This window comes from Heptranchias perlo, chromosome 1 (genome assembly GCF_035084215.1).
Source record: "Heptranchias perlo isolate sHepPer1 chromosome 1, sHepPer1.hap1, whole genome shotgun sequence".
Taxonomy (NCBI): domain Eukaryota; kingdom Metazoa; phylum Chordata; class Chondrichthyes; order Hexanchiformes; family Hexanchidae; genus Heptranchias; species Heptranchias perlo.
This window is the reverse complement of record NC_090325.1, coordinates 27,106,911-27,120,619: the sequence shown is the minus strand read 5'-3', so window position 1 is coordinate 27,120,619 and position 13,709 is coordinate 27,106,911. Positions and strand designations below refer to the sequence as shown.

Here is a 13,709-nt window from a genome sequence, read left to right as displayed (position 1 = left end):
GGCAAGCGGAGAGTATTCCATCACACTCCTGACTTGTGCCTTGTAGATGGTGGAAAGGCTTTGGGGAATCAGGAAGTGAGTCACTCGCCGCAGAAAACCCAGCCTCTGATCTGCTCTTGTAGCCACAGTATTTATATGGCTGGTCCAGTTAAGTTTCTGGTCAATGTTGACCTCCAGGATGTTGATGGTGGGGGAATTCGGTGATAGTAATGCAGTTGAATGTCAAGGGGAGGTGGTTAGACTCTCTCTTGTTGGAGATGGTCATTGCCTGGCACTTGTCTGGCGCGAATGTTACTTGCACTTATGAGCCCAAGCCTGGGTGTTATCCAGGTCTTCCTGCATGCAGGCACGGACTGCTTCATTATCTGAGGGATTGCGAATGGAACTGAACACCGTACAATCATCAGCACACATCCCCATTTCTGACCTTATGATGGAGGGAAGGTCATTGATGAAGCAGCTGAAGATGGTTGGGCCTAGGACACTGCCCTGAGGAACTGCTGCAGCAATATCCTTCGGCTGAGATGATTGGCCTCCAACATCCACTACCATCTGCCACCTTCTTGCCCACTAACTTAACCTATATTCCTTTGCCAACTCTGTGTCCTCCTTGCAGCTTACTTTGCCACCTAGTTTTGTATCGTCAGCAAACTTGGATACATTACACTCGGTCCCTTCATCTAAGTCATTAATATAAAATGTAAATAGCTGAAGCCCAAGCATTGATCCATGCAGCATCCCACTAGCTACAGCCTGCTAATCTGAAAGTGACCCGTTTATCCCTACTCTCTGTTTTCTGTCCGTTAACCAATCCTCTATCCATGCTAATATATTACCCCAACCCCATGAGCCCTTATCTTGCGAAACCACCTTTTATGCGGCACCTTATTGAATGTCTTTTGAAAATCCAAATATACTACATTCACTGGTTCCCCTTTATCTACCCTGCTAGTTACAGCCTCAAAAAACTCTAAGAAATTTGTCCTGGTCCTGGAACGGCTCGATTTTAAAATTCTCAACCTTGTTTTCAAATCTCTCCATGACATTGGCCACTCCTATCTCTGTAACCTCATCCAGTCCTACAACCCTGTTTCTGTGCTCTTCCAATTCTTGCCTCTCGCCCTTCCCCGATTTTAATCACTCTACCATTGGCGGCCGTGTCTTCAGCTGCCTAGGCCCTAGGCCCTGGAATTCCCTCCCTAAACCTCTCCGCCTCTCTATCTCTCTTCCTTTAAGACACTCCTTAAAACCTACCGCTTTGACCAAGCTTTTGGTCACCTATCCTAAAATATCCTTATGTGGCTCGGTGTCAAATTTTGTTTGATAACACTCCTGTGGATGTTTCCCTATGTTAAAGGCACTATATAAATGCAAGTTGTTGTTGTTGTAGTAAACTGTGTTCTCGCAAACCCTGTCTTTTCCCCTCAATGACACTGATAACATTGGAGAGGATGAGTTTCAGGGTCGAAGACATTGCACTGTACAGATAAGCACATATAGATTATTAAATAAATAAACCAGGTGGGTAATATTGAGCTCAAAGGGTTGTTAGGATTAAGTCACATAGTCATCACAGCAGGGGGTAATGTAAGAGAAAGATTACTGCAATATAAATGGCAATATGTTTCTGTACAGCATGCATCAAAGTTTGTTTACAACAAAGCAATGGCTCGGGAAAAGCAATGATAGGAAGTAACAGTATGGTGTGAAAAGGCATCGGGCCTCTCATCTCAGTTTGGCTATCGGTTCGAACAACTGGGTGGTCATAAAACATCAGATGGTGTTACATTCAGCAGGAAGCAGACCATAAAAGCAAATGGTATAAGAGATACAGGGCTCAATTTTGAAATGGTGGCGGGTTGGCAGCGGGGGGGACAGGCGTGAGGTGAAGGTGCGCGTGGCAAACCTGAATAAACAAACCTTACCATTTCCGACGTGATCGCATCGTAATTGATGGTGATTATCGTGCTCTCAGGGTTTCGTGCCTGGCAGCCAGCCTGATTGCAGCTCCTGACGGCAGCCAGCCTGTCAACGCAAGAGTGGGGGGAGAGAAAGAGACATCATCCAGCACTGGAACGGAAGATCGTGGGGTGGGGGGGCGGTGGGTGGTGGTGTGGAGATTGGAGAGGGAGACATCGGAGATCGGAGCAAGGTGGAAAGGTAGGTTGATTTTGTGTTTTAACTTCGTGCAATGGTTTTTTAAATTTAATTTATTTAGTTTCTTTTTGCCTGATCCGGAAACCAGGCGTGAATCAGAAGCTGTGGGAAAGCCGGCCAGGTAAGCTAAAACTCGTTCTAACTATGTAATATGTCACAAGTGAAGTGCCTTAAGTACCGAGGTACATTTGGCTCTTCAACTATCATTTGCCAGCAGGACTTCCGGATTCGCGACGCCCGTGCGCACATAGATGTGTCCATTGGGAACTTGGACGTCGGCAGGTTGGAGCTAGGCTCCGAACCCGAATGAGATTTCCCTGATTTTCGGAGCCCACCCCGCCCCCTCCAATGCACCCGCAATTTCCCGGGAAAAAAAATAATCGAGCCCACAGAGTTTTTACTGAGTTAGAAAGACACCTTTTGCTACCTTATTATTAAATTAACTCTGTTCTATTTGAATAGCTGTGTTTAGAGCTTTGTCTGGAAGAAGTTACAGACCCTGTAATCCAGTGCTTAACAACAGCAAATGAGATTCTGGGTTCTATGCATAAGTGCATTAAAATTAAAAGCAATGAAGTGATGTTGAATTTGCATCAGACATTATTTAGGCCACAGTGGCGTATTTCGTGCAATGACTTCAATGGAAAAGAAAATCGAGCAGGGTGTATAACGGCGGGGTAGGGGGGCTATTCCACTACCGCCCTTTTTTGAACTCCACCAATGTTTAATTTTACCCCCAAAGTCTCTCCTTTTTGATGTATTTACCCTCAACCCAACTGCCTTCTCCCACTCCCATTCATCTCTAACATATTTTCCTCACTAAAGTCCTTGAATGTGTTTTGCCTCTCAACTCTCCCAAAACTCCCTATCCGAATTCTTCAGTCTGGCTTTTCACAGCCCTGAAATGGCCCCAGCTAAAGTTCCAAATGACATTCACAGTGACTGTCACTGTGATGCACTGTCCCTCCTCATCCTCAAAATCTTCACACCATTCAATACAGTTGACCAAACCATCGTTCTCCAATGCGTTTTCTCAGTTATCCAGCTCCATGGGACCACCCTTGTATAGTTCCATAATTATGCAAACATAACCAGTGCATCTTCAGCAATGGTTTCTTTTCCCTCTCCCACTCTGTTACCTCATGGTTTCCCAAGGATTTATCCTTGGCTTTCTTTCTTATCTATATGTTGCCCCTCAGCGATATCATCTACCGGCAGGAGATTAGCTTTCACATGTACAGTGATGATACCCAGTTCTTCCTCTCTGCCACTTCTCTCGACCTTTCAATGGCTCCATGCTGTCAGACTGTTTGTCACACATCCAAGTCCCAAAGAGTTACAATTTCCTTCAACTCATCACCAGAGTGACTGATTCCAATACTCTGCAGTCTCAACCAAAAACTCCATTCCCTTGCTACTGATTCCATTCCCTTCCTCCACCAACCTTTCAGGGTTGAACCAAACTGTTCACATCTTGGCACCCTATTCAACCCTGAGCAGAGATTTAAATCGTACATCTTATCCATTACAGAGACCACTTACTTGCACTTCCCCTACATTGTGATCCTCCAGTCTTACCTCACCCTATCCACCATTGAAATGGTTATGCATGATTTTGTCACCTCAAGACTCAACTATTCCAGAGCTCTTCTTGAGAGCATCCCATCATTCATAAAATCTCACTGCTAAAATTTTCCTGAGGATGGTATTCCCAGTAACGGAATGTTAGTTTTATAGGAGGAGACACTGGGTTGCCCCACAGTGTCATTCACCAAAACAAGTGCCCCCTTTTTTAAGGTGGCACAAACATCCAAACCCTACAAAAAGGAGAAAGGAAACTTATCCAACTAAACAACAATATTGTTGTCCCTATCCACTTTACCATCCAGTCCCTGCGGCAACCACCAGTTGCAGAAGGCTTCAAGCATAACAGCAGCCACCACACGCCCCTACTCCAGGGCCTCCAGTAACCGACTGTTAATGTAAGCTCCTGTGCCCTTACATTTCCTACCTCAAAGGCGCTATATAAATGCAGGTTGTTGTCCCTCCCATTCCCCACTCAGTGGAATCCACGCCCTTTTAAACTACACTTCCCAGAAGACTCAACGCTCGGCGCATGCGTGCGGGGCCTGAGGCGGATATCCGTGTCTCCAGGGGTGACGGTGGTGGTAGTGGGTCGGGCCGGGCCGGGACGGGACTGTGGGGCCTGGGCCTGGGCCGGTGGGGGGGTCGAGGATGGACAGCCCTGAGGTGGCTTTCAGTCTCTTCTATGTCGTCTTGTCCTTTTGCTTCGTCTTCACTCCGACCGAGTTCCGCTCGGCGGGGGTGACGGTGCAGGATCTGCTGTCGGAGCAGCTGGGCAGCGAGGACGTGGGCTTCATCCACTACCACATCCGCAGGACGGCGGCCACCGTCACCGTGCACTCGCTGCTGCCGCTAGGTCAGGGCCGGGGGCCGGGGACCGGGGCTTGTTTGCATGTTGCGCTGCTGTCGTGGACTGTAGGGCGAATCGCCGCCAATGGCTTCATTGGACGGAGCGCAGAGTTAACTTTTGTTAAACTTCGGATGGTACCCAAGCCCCTGATACACCACTTGTCAGTAGTGAGCTCGCCATTGACTTTTGGGTTTGTGCTTCGTTATTTTTTTTAACTAGAGGTGTTAAGGAATCGCACACGGTGGTGCTTTTTGAAGTAGATCCTCCCAAATTCAAATGAAGGGACTGGAGCTGAAAGAGGAAGCTGCTGGTTATTAGTTTATATTTTAAAACTATGAGTAAGGTGACGTGTTTGTGCCAACTTGGCTCACTCTTGCTTCTGAGTTAAAGAAAGTAAGACTTGCATTTATATAGCACCTTTCACTACCTCAATACTTCACTACAGTCAATGAAGTACTTTTGAAGTGAAGTCACTGTTGTAGGAAACACAGCAGCCAAATTGCACACAGCAAGCTCCCACAAACAGCATTGAGGTAAATGGCCAGATAATTTTTTTTTTAGTGATGTTAGTTGAGGGATAAATATTGGCCTGGACACTGGGGAGAACTCCCTGCTCTTCTTCAATGAGATCTTTTACATCCAACTGAGAGGGCAGACAGGGCCTCGGTTTAATGTCTCATCCGAAAGCTGGCACCTCCAACAATGAAGCACTCCCTCGGTACTGCATTGGGTGTGTCGGCCTTGATGTTGTGCTCAAGGCTCTGGAATGGGACTTGAACTGGCAACCTTCTGACTTAGAGGTGGGTGTGCTATCACTGAGCCACAGCTGACAGCAAGCTGTGGGTTTGAACACACAATACTGTAAATGCTGGCACACCCATGCAGAAAGATAAGTACCGATGAGGGAAGCCACCGCAACATCCAACTCTCCTGAATCATTCAACAATTTTTGCCTCCGTTACCCTACTCAGAAAATCATTCTTGGCATTGATAACTCTTTGGTGAAGAAATGGTTCCTGACATTAGACCTGAATTGCATTTTACTGGCTTGTACCTATTCTTACCCATGATTTAATTTGAACTAGTATTCCAGACTAACCTTTCTAGTCAACTGATTATCTTGCATACCTCTTAAGGTTTTCTCTGATTTACCTCCTTAAAAAGCTAAACAGTCTCAATGTTTCAAATCTTTCTTCACAACTGTCTTCTGACACTTGAGATCAGCCTTATGGTCCTTGGCTGTGTTGCTTTCACAGCACAGATGTTTTTCCTTTGTGCCTTACTAACCAGAACTGAACACAGTCCTTGTGCTGAAAACTTACACAGCTTCAATATGAAGCCCCCAGACTTGCGCGCTCTCTCAATTTGGCAATATAACTCAACACCTATTTGCTTTGTTAGCTGCTGCTTTGCAATAACCGGACATAATTGTTGAGTCTACTATCACTCCCAAATCACTTTGTCTTCTGGGTAGTCCAACAACATTCATTGAGCAAGAGTGTTCCCTATTTTTTCCTTGTGTGTAATACCTTACATGTATTGGTATAGAATTTCATTTAGTATAACTCTACTTGCAATTTTTACTTAAGTCCCTAAGTTCTTTAGCTGCTTCATCAGACTCAACTGACCCACTTAATTTAGTATCATCTGCAAAGGTGATCAACTTGCATAACATTTCTGAATCCAGGTTGTTATGTAGACCAGAAAGAATAGGGGTCCAAGGATGGCCCCCTGAGCCAGCTCCACCATTCAATAAGATCATGGCTGATCTTCGACCTCAACTATACTTTCGTGCCCTATTCCTATATCCCTTGATTCCCTTAGTGTCCAAAAATCTATCAATCTCCATCTTGAATATACTGAACGACTGAGCATCCATTGTCCTCTAGGGTAGAGAATTCCAAAGATTCACAACCTTGAGTGAAGAAATTTTTCCTTATCACGGTCCTAAATGGCTGACCCCTTATCTTGAGACTATGACCCCTAGTTCTAGACTCTCCAGCCAAGGAAAACAGTCTCTAGCATTTACCCTGTCAAGCCCTCTAAGAATTTTATGTTTCAGTGAGATAATCTCTAATTCTTCTAAACTCCAGAGAATATTGGCCCATTCTACTCAATCTCTCCTCCATAGGACAACCTTCTCATCCCAGGAATCAATCCAGTGAACTTTCATTGCATCCCCTCTAAGGCAAGAATATCCTTTCTTGGGTAAGGAGACTAAAACTGTCCCCAGTACTCCAGGTGTGTCTCACCAGAGCCCTATATATTTGCAGCAATACCTCCTTACTTCTATACTCCAACCCCCTTGCAATAAGAGCTCTTATACTCAACCACCTTGCCTTCCTAATTGCTTGCTGTACCTGCATGTTAACTTTCTGTGATTCATGGACAAAGATACCCAAACCCCTCTGAATACTGACATTTCTTAGTCTCTCACCTTTTAAAAAAAAAAAATTCTGCTTTTCTATGATTAGTTATACTGCTTCCTCTCTTTCACCCAATTCTTTATCCACCCTCAGTGCAGTATGAAGAGAGTGCTGCTTTGTTGGAGGTACTATCCTTGGAATGAGACATTAAACCAAAGTTCTGCCTATTCTAGTCGTGCTGGTAGATTTTGAAGATCACAGGTTACAATTTCAACAAGCTGCCTGGGCAACATTCCCCCTCAGCCATTATTACCTGAAAGGAGGTTGACTGGTCATTCATCTTATGGCTAGTTATGGGACATTGCTATGCACAGAATTACTGTTGCATTTGCCTAGAAAATTGCTACTACATTTCAAAAAGTGTGAGTTGATGTATGAGTGCAAGGATTATATTGGCGAGAAAGGGAAGGTTGGAGATGGGGCTGTAGTTAGAGTAGAAATATTTTGGGTGGCATTTTTTGAGACGAGTGATGACCACAGTTTTGAAAGCATGTGATGCTTTTCTGAAGTGCTCTTTTCATATATGTTACTCATCTCTTACCACTGTTGTTTGTTTATTGCAGGCTATTATGCAGGAATGTGTGTTGCATCTTCTGGTGAAAAGCATTTCTACTTTCTAGTGAGTGAGGGTTGGATAATTTACTTGGTGGCTGCCGTGCTCATCCCCGCCTTTGTTAGCCTCATGGTGTTGTACTGGTCCTTAAATAAGTGGGGCAACCATCCGATAGCCAGAAGCCTTGCGCACCATGCCCTTCCGCAGTCTGGTTGGAGAGCTGTGGCATCTTCTGTTAATACTGAGTTCCGAAGGATCGATAAATTCGCTTCCGGTGCACCAGGCGCCCGAGTTATTGTTACTGATACCTGGGTGATGAAGGTGACTACATATAGTGTTCACATAGCACAGCAGCAGGACATTCACCTCACATTGACTGAATCAAGGCAGCATGAGCTGTGTCCTGACCTGAATACTCCTGTACAATTCCTTACGATTCGAGTGGGCAGCATCAATCCGAACGTCAAGCCATTCGACATTAGGTAGGTAATGGATTTCAATCTATAGCTGGATATCCAATTTATTTATCCAAGTTATCACTGATTAAAACTTGAAACCATACCCCTTGTCTTATGGGCCTGATTTCCCTCTTTCCCGAGTCAGCGCCACACATTATGTCTTCTATGCCCTCCCACCTCCCACTCCCCCCTAACAAAACCGCACCTAGTGAGAAGCAGATTTTTTTGGTGGGGTGGGGGGGTGCAGAGAGAAATTAAAATTGTTTCACCTCAGAAATTGAAGTCTATTTATCTGATTATTCACAGGCTGAATTCGACTGAGTACGGCGAACTCCGTGAGAAGCTCCACACACCAGTTCGAAATGCCCATAATGTAGTCATCCATCAGTCTCTGAGCGACATGTTTCTTGACACCTTCAAGGTCCAGGTGGAGTTGAACCAGCGGTATCCTCTATCTGGTAACCAGGTACGTGTTATCTAAGTTAAACATTTTTATTACCTGTATCACTGTGGTATGTTGTGTGACAACATGGCAATGCAAAGTTAACACTGGGCCCAATCCTGTGTATGAAAATGAGATATGAAGCATATTCTCTGTATCTGTAAATCAGTCCATTATCTTTGCACCATTTAACAATGGAGGGAGGAATTGTACAGTGATGCAAATTTATTAGGATTTTAACCTTCTGAATTAGTGATGGTAAAGGTGTTTTCCATAATTTCTTCTCAGCAACCCCTCAACCATTTTTACTTTGTACACCCCATTCCTCATTTCCTGTTGGAAGAGGTGACGTGTGGGCCCAGACTCCTCCCTCCAGCATTAGTAATCTGTTCTATAGATCAAGCTGCTCATCCACATAGAAGATGTGCTTCCCAGTTTCCCCTTCTAAAGGCTGCCTGAGTAATGATTAAGCTCCTTAATTACTAAGACAATGGATGACAATTTGGCTTAACAGTGGTAAGAAGAGGGCTGCTTTTCATGCTACATCAATGTGAGAAGGTCCACAAAATGTGTTGCTTGCACCAGGTGATACAAAAGTTAATGCCATCAATACAGTATGAATATAATTCTTAATTAAGACTGGGGTTATTCTCCTTAGAGCAGAGAAGGTTAAGGAGATTTGATAGAGTTGTTCAAAATCATGAAGGGTTTTGATATAGTAAACAAGGAGAAACTGTTACCAGTGGCAGAAGGGTCGGTAACCAGAAGACACAGATTTAAGATAATTGGCAAAAGGACCAGAGGCGACATGAGGAACAAATGTTTACGCAGCGATTTGTTATGATCTGGAATGCATTGCCTGAAAGGGTGGTGAAACCAGATTTTGTAATAACTTTCAAAAGGGAATTGGATAAATACTTGAAGGGGAAAAATTTGCAGGGCTATGGGGAAAGAGCAGGGGAGTGGGACTAATTGGATAGCTCTTACAAAGAGCCGGCACAGGCATGAGGGGCCGAATGGCCTCTTTCTGTGCTGTATCATTCTATGATTCTATGAATACAATAGAAGCAGAGGGCTGGCTGGGTGTGGGTCAGATTATTATACCTTTTGACCTGTGCATGTAATTTGCTGAGCTAAACCTGCATTCTTTGAAGAGAAAATTGCACCCTTTTCTTCCTTGCTACCTAGTGTTGCCTTTGCATAGTGCCTTCTACCAACGGTAAGGCTGAGATCAGGAATTCCTTTAAGGGGGAGGTTGCACTCGCCTTCAAAAAGCTGCCATAAGAAAGTCTTGCATTTATATAACGACCTCAGGATGTCCCAAAGCGCTTTACAGCCAGTGAAGTACTTTTGAAATGTTAATAATAAATGTTATAATGTGGGAAGCACGGCAGCCAATTTGCACACAGCACGGTCCCACAAATAGCAATGTGATAATGGCCAGATAATCTGTTTTTTAGTGATGTTGGTTGAGGGATAAATATTGGCCAGGACATCAGGGAGAACTCCCCAGCCCTTCTTCGAAATAGTGCCATGGGATCTTTATCCCCACCTGAGAGGGCAGACAGGGCCTCAGTTTAACGTCTAATCCAAAAGACGGCACCTCCGACAGTGCAGCACTCCCTCAATACTGCACTTGAGTGTCAACCTGGATTTTGTGCTCAAGTCTCTGGAGTGGGACTTGAACCGATAACCTTCTGACTCGGATGAAAGTGCTAAACTCTGAGCCATGGCTGACGAGAGAAATGCCGTCGGGAGGCTGGCAAAGCTTTTATTTATATGAAAACTTTAAGAGCGTTTCACACTCTACACTGTCAAAATTATTTTGGAATAAAAAAGCATGTTTTTTTTTTCTGACTTGGACCACAAATTTATAAGCACTTGGAAACCTATAAACTTCCTCCAGTCTCTGTGATGGACAGAATATGGGGTTGGAAGTTCAGCTTAGGGTCAAATATAAAGCAGAGGTTGCAAGTAGTCCGGTTCAACCTAAGACAGTGAGGGGAATGCAATCGGTGGCACGGGTACGGAGTGTGGCGGAAGCTGCAGCTCGCCCTGAATTGAATTATTTGTGATTTATGAGGTGTATAACTGACCGAGAATGTCCAAACCAAGTTTTTAAACAATACTAAAATCTGAAGTAGATTAAATAATGAGGATTATTGTTACAAAGGTAAGACAGATGATTGAGGCTATTGTGCCAATCTGGTTCATACTTCCATGGAAGTCTACAGTTGGCCTTCCCCACCCTAATCACAGAAGGATTTGGATTTTTTTAGGAAACCGGGCCAGCAAATGTAAAATAATTAGACTAGGAACAAGGAACCAAAGAAAAGATTGTGTGTTTTAATGAAACACGCGGTGTACCAGTTAGGAAAGAAATCTGGGGGTTATTAGGAGAAATGGTCGAAACCACCATCTGTCTTTTGGATGAAACGTTAAACCGAGGCCCTCGCAGGTGGACATACAAGATCCAATGGAACTAGTGTAAGGAATCTTACAACACCAGGTTATAGTCCAACAGTTTTATTTGAAAATCACAAGCTTTCGGAGGCTTTCTCCTTCATCAGGTGAGTGCCCACACTCACCTGACTAAGGAGAAAGCCTCCGAAAGCTTGTGATTTTCAAATAAAACTGTTGGACTATAACCTGGTGTTGTAAGATTCCTTACATTTGTCCACCCCAGTCCATCACCGGCATCTCCACATAATGGAACTAGAGCAGGGGAGATCTCCCCGATGTCCTGGCCAATATTTATCCCTCAACCAACACCTAAAAACTGATTATCTGGTCATTATCACAATGCTGTTTGTGGGACCTTGCTGTGCGCAAATTGTGTTTCCTACGTTACCACAGTGATTACACTTCAAAAAAGTAATTTATTGGCTGTAAAGCGCTTTGGGACACCCCATGGTCATGAAAGATGCTTTTTAAATGCAAGTCTGCCTTTTTTCTTGTTATAGTTAAAAAGACAAATGAGGTGTCAAATTGCATTAGCAAAAGGATTGAATACAAATCGAGGTGATATTGTACATGGTAATGATTAGACTCCAGCTGGGGTGCTATGCAGTACTGGTCATCACATCGTGGGAAAGTTATCATTGACCTTGAGAGGATGCAACATGGAGTTACCAAAGTTATACCAGCTCTAATCAAAGCAAGCTGTGGAGAAGGAGTTAGGTTTATTTTTATTGGAAAAGCGATATCGAGGGTAGAGGGCTGTGTGTGAACTAGAACTTTTAATGTTTAAAAAGAAGTGAATGATCTCATTTAAATCCTTAACTTGTGTCCCATTGAGAAATTGACTGACGTTTTCTAATTGCAAGATATTTCTTTGAAACAGGAACTGGAGCCGTGTATTGGCTGCATGCAGACAGCCGCTAACATCAAACTCGTCAAAGTCTGCTTGGAGCCAAATGAGGGTGAATGTCAGCAGTGTTACTGTCGCCCCATGTGGTGCCTAACCTGCATGGGAAAGTGGTTTGCCAGCCGCCAAGACCAGCAACATCCAGAGACATGGCTTTCCAATCTGGTGCCCTGCCCTACCTGTCGGTCCAAGTTCTGCATTCTTGATATCTCCATTGTATGCTAAATGAAATATGAAATGGTAATGGTACTTATTCTTCACATAAGGTCCGAGTAGTCTATCTACCAGCAAGATTTAATTTCCGTCCTCTTGCATGCTCTTGCTGTAACCCCAGCTGATTTCTTTCTGATAGCTAATTTTTCTCGATTTAAATTCCTACCCCTTGGTTTGTGGATTGCTGTCCCATTTCTAGGACTGTGGATGAGTCTCCGCACGCAAAATTCCAGTGAGAGAAGTTATTTTCCCCTTGTTGCCCTGCATCCACCCCAAAATGGAACCCGTCTCCTTGGCACTGCTCCATTTAGTGGCCGGGTTAAGAACTGATGGCTTTTGCATTGGAAGTAGGCAGATTCAAAATTGCCTGGAACTCAAATCTTCAGATCACTACAATGCTTGTACATCTAGATTGCCATGGTCTGATTCTTAGAATCCCTAATTGCATTGAATGATTTGAAACACTTCTGAACTTCAAACTTGGAGAAGAATGTGGATGGACATCTGATTGTCAAAAACAGTTAATTTGAGTATTTGATACCTTTTTAAATATTTCTCAACTGTCCTTTGGCTTTATACTGCAGATGTGGATTCTCAAAATATTTTTTTACATCTCCAATTGCAATTAACCTTTTCTACATGATCACTACAAAGACAATCCATTATAGTTGTGGATGACATTGTCATTGTTATCAATGCTAGTGATGAGGTTTAACTTTTTTTCATTTAATTTAACCCTTTTTAATACACCGTGCTAATTGCACATCTCCTTTATGAACAATTTCTGCAGCTTGCTGCTTTCCTGGGTGTGGGATTTTCCATTTCCCACTAAACAGTGCTGCTGGTGTTACAAGGCGCACGTGACTCACTCGGGATTTTCCGGCACGCGATGTTCCTCAGCTGCACTTTTTGTTTGTTGTTAGTTCTCGGTATGTGAGTGATCACTGGCAAGGCTGGATTTCTTGCCCTGAGAAGGTGGTGGTGGGCCTTCTCGAACCGCTGCAGTCCGTGGAGTGATGTTGCACCCACAACGATGCTTAAACTGCCTTTCCTCTAGTAGTGAGAGGGAAATGGTGCAACTCTTTCTGTCCATTTTGTGTTAACAATAAAGATTATACATAATGCCAAATTTAAATAAATGCAAAGAGGCTGGAAGTCGTGCAATGCAAGTTCTTTTGGAATAATTCTGATGACAAACACCACATTTCTCCCCACCTCCCCAAAAGCCAGGAAGTTTCGCAGAAGTTTGACACTAAAATATCCTACAGTAAAGCCCTGGTATCACCAATTCCATTTGGAATTCTGGAATTTAACCAGAATGTGCTCTTTTTACTTAAACTAAACCTAATTTGGAAACTTAGTGATCCTGATGGGGTTTCTTTGGGAGCTAACATTGACTCTTCGTTCTAGAGTGGCTCAGAATCCCTGGGATTGGAGGAGGGGTAGAAAATATGGTTGTGATACGGTGAGTCCTGTACTTAAGTGTACCTGTGTGGTCAATGAATCTAGATAGGCCCACACTGACTGGCACCCCCTCCTCCTTTTCCCATGATTAACCAGCCTGCCCACACTCACTATGTTTACGTATGAGGAATATGCAGAGGGCTGCAGGCATCTTTGGAACTGCATCTGTGTTTCAGGAAAAAGTGAAAATGGTTC

General features: G+C 43.9%; 1 protein-coding gene across 1 annotated transcript; it reads left to right on the top strand.

Annotated features, from left to right (window-relative positions):
- The first annotated feature begins 4,348 nt into the window (after positions 1–4,348).
- tmem129 (transmembrane protein 129, E3 ubiquitin protein ligase) lies at positions 4,349–13,205 on the top strand. Its single transcript, XM_067982715.1, has 4 exons — positions 4,349–4,597; positions 7,581–8,052; positions 8,335–8,494; positions 11,814–13,205. The coding sequence occupies exons 1-4, from the start codon at positions 4,393–4,395 to the stop codon at positions 12,060–12,062; spliced, it is 1,086 nt and encodes a 361-aa protein (XP_067838816.1). The 5' UTR covers positions 4,349–4,392; the 3' UTR covers positions 12,063–13,205.
- The last annotated feature ends 504 nt before the right edge of the window (positions 13,206–13,709 follow it).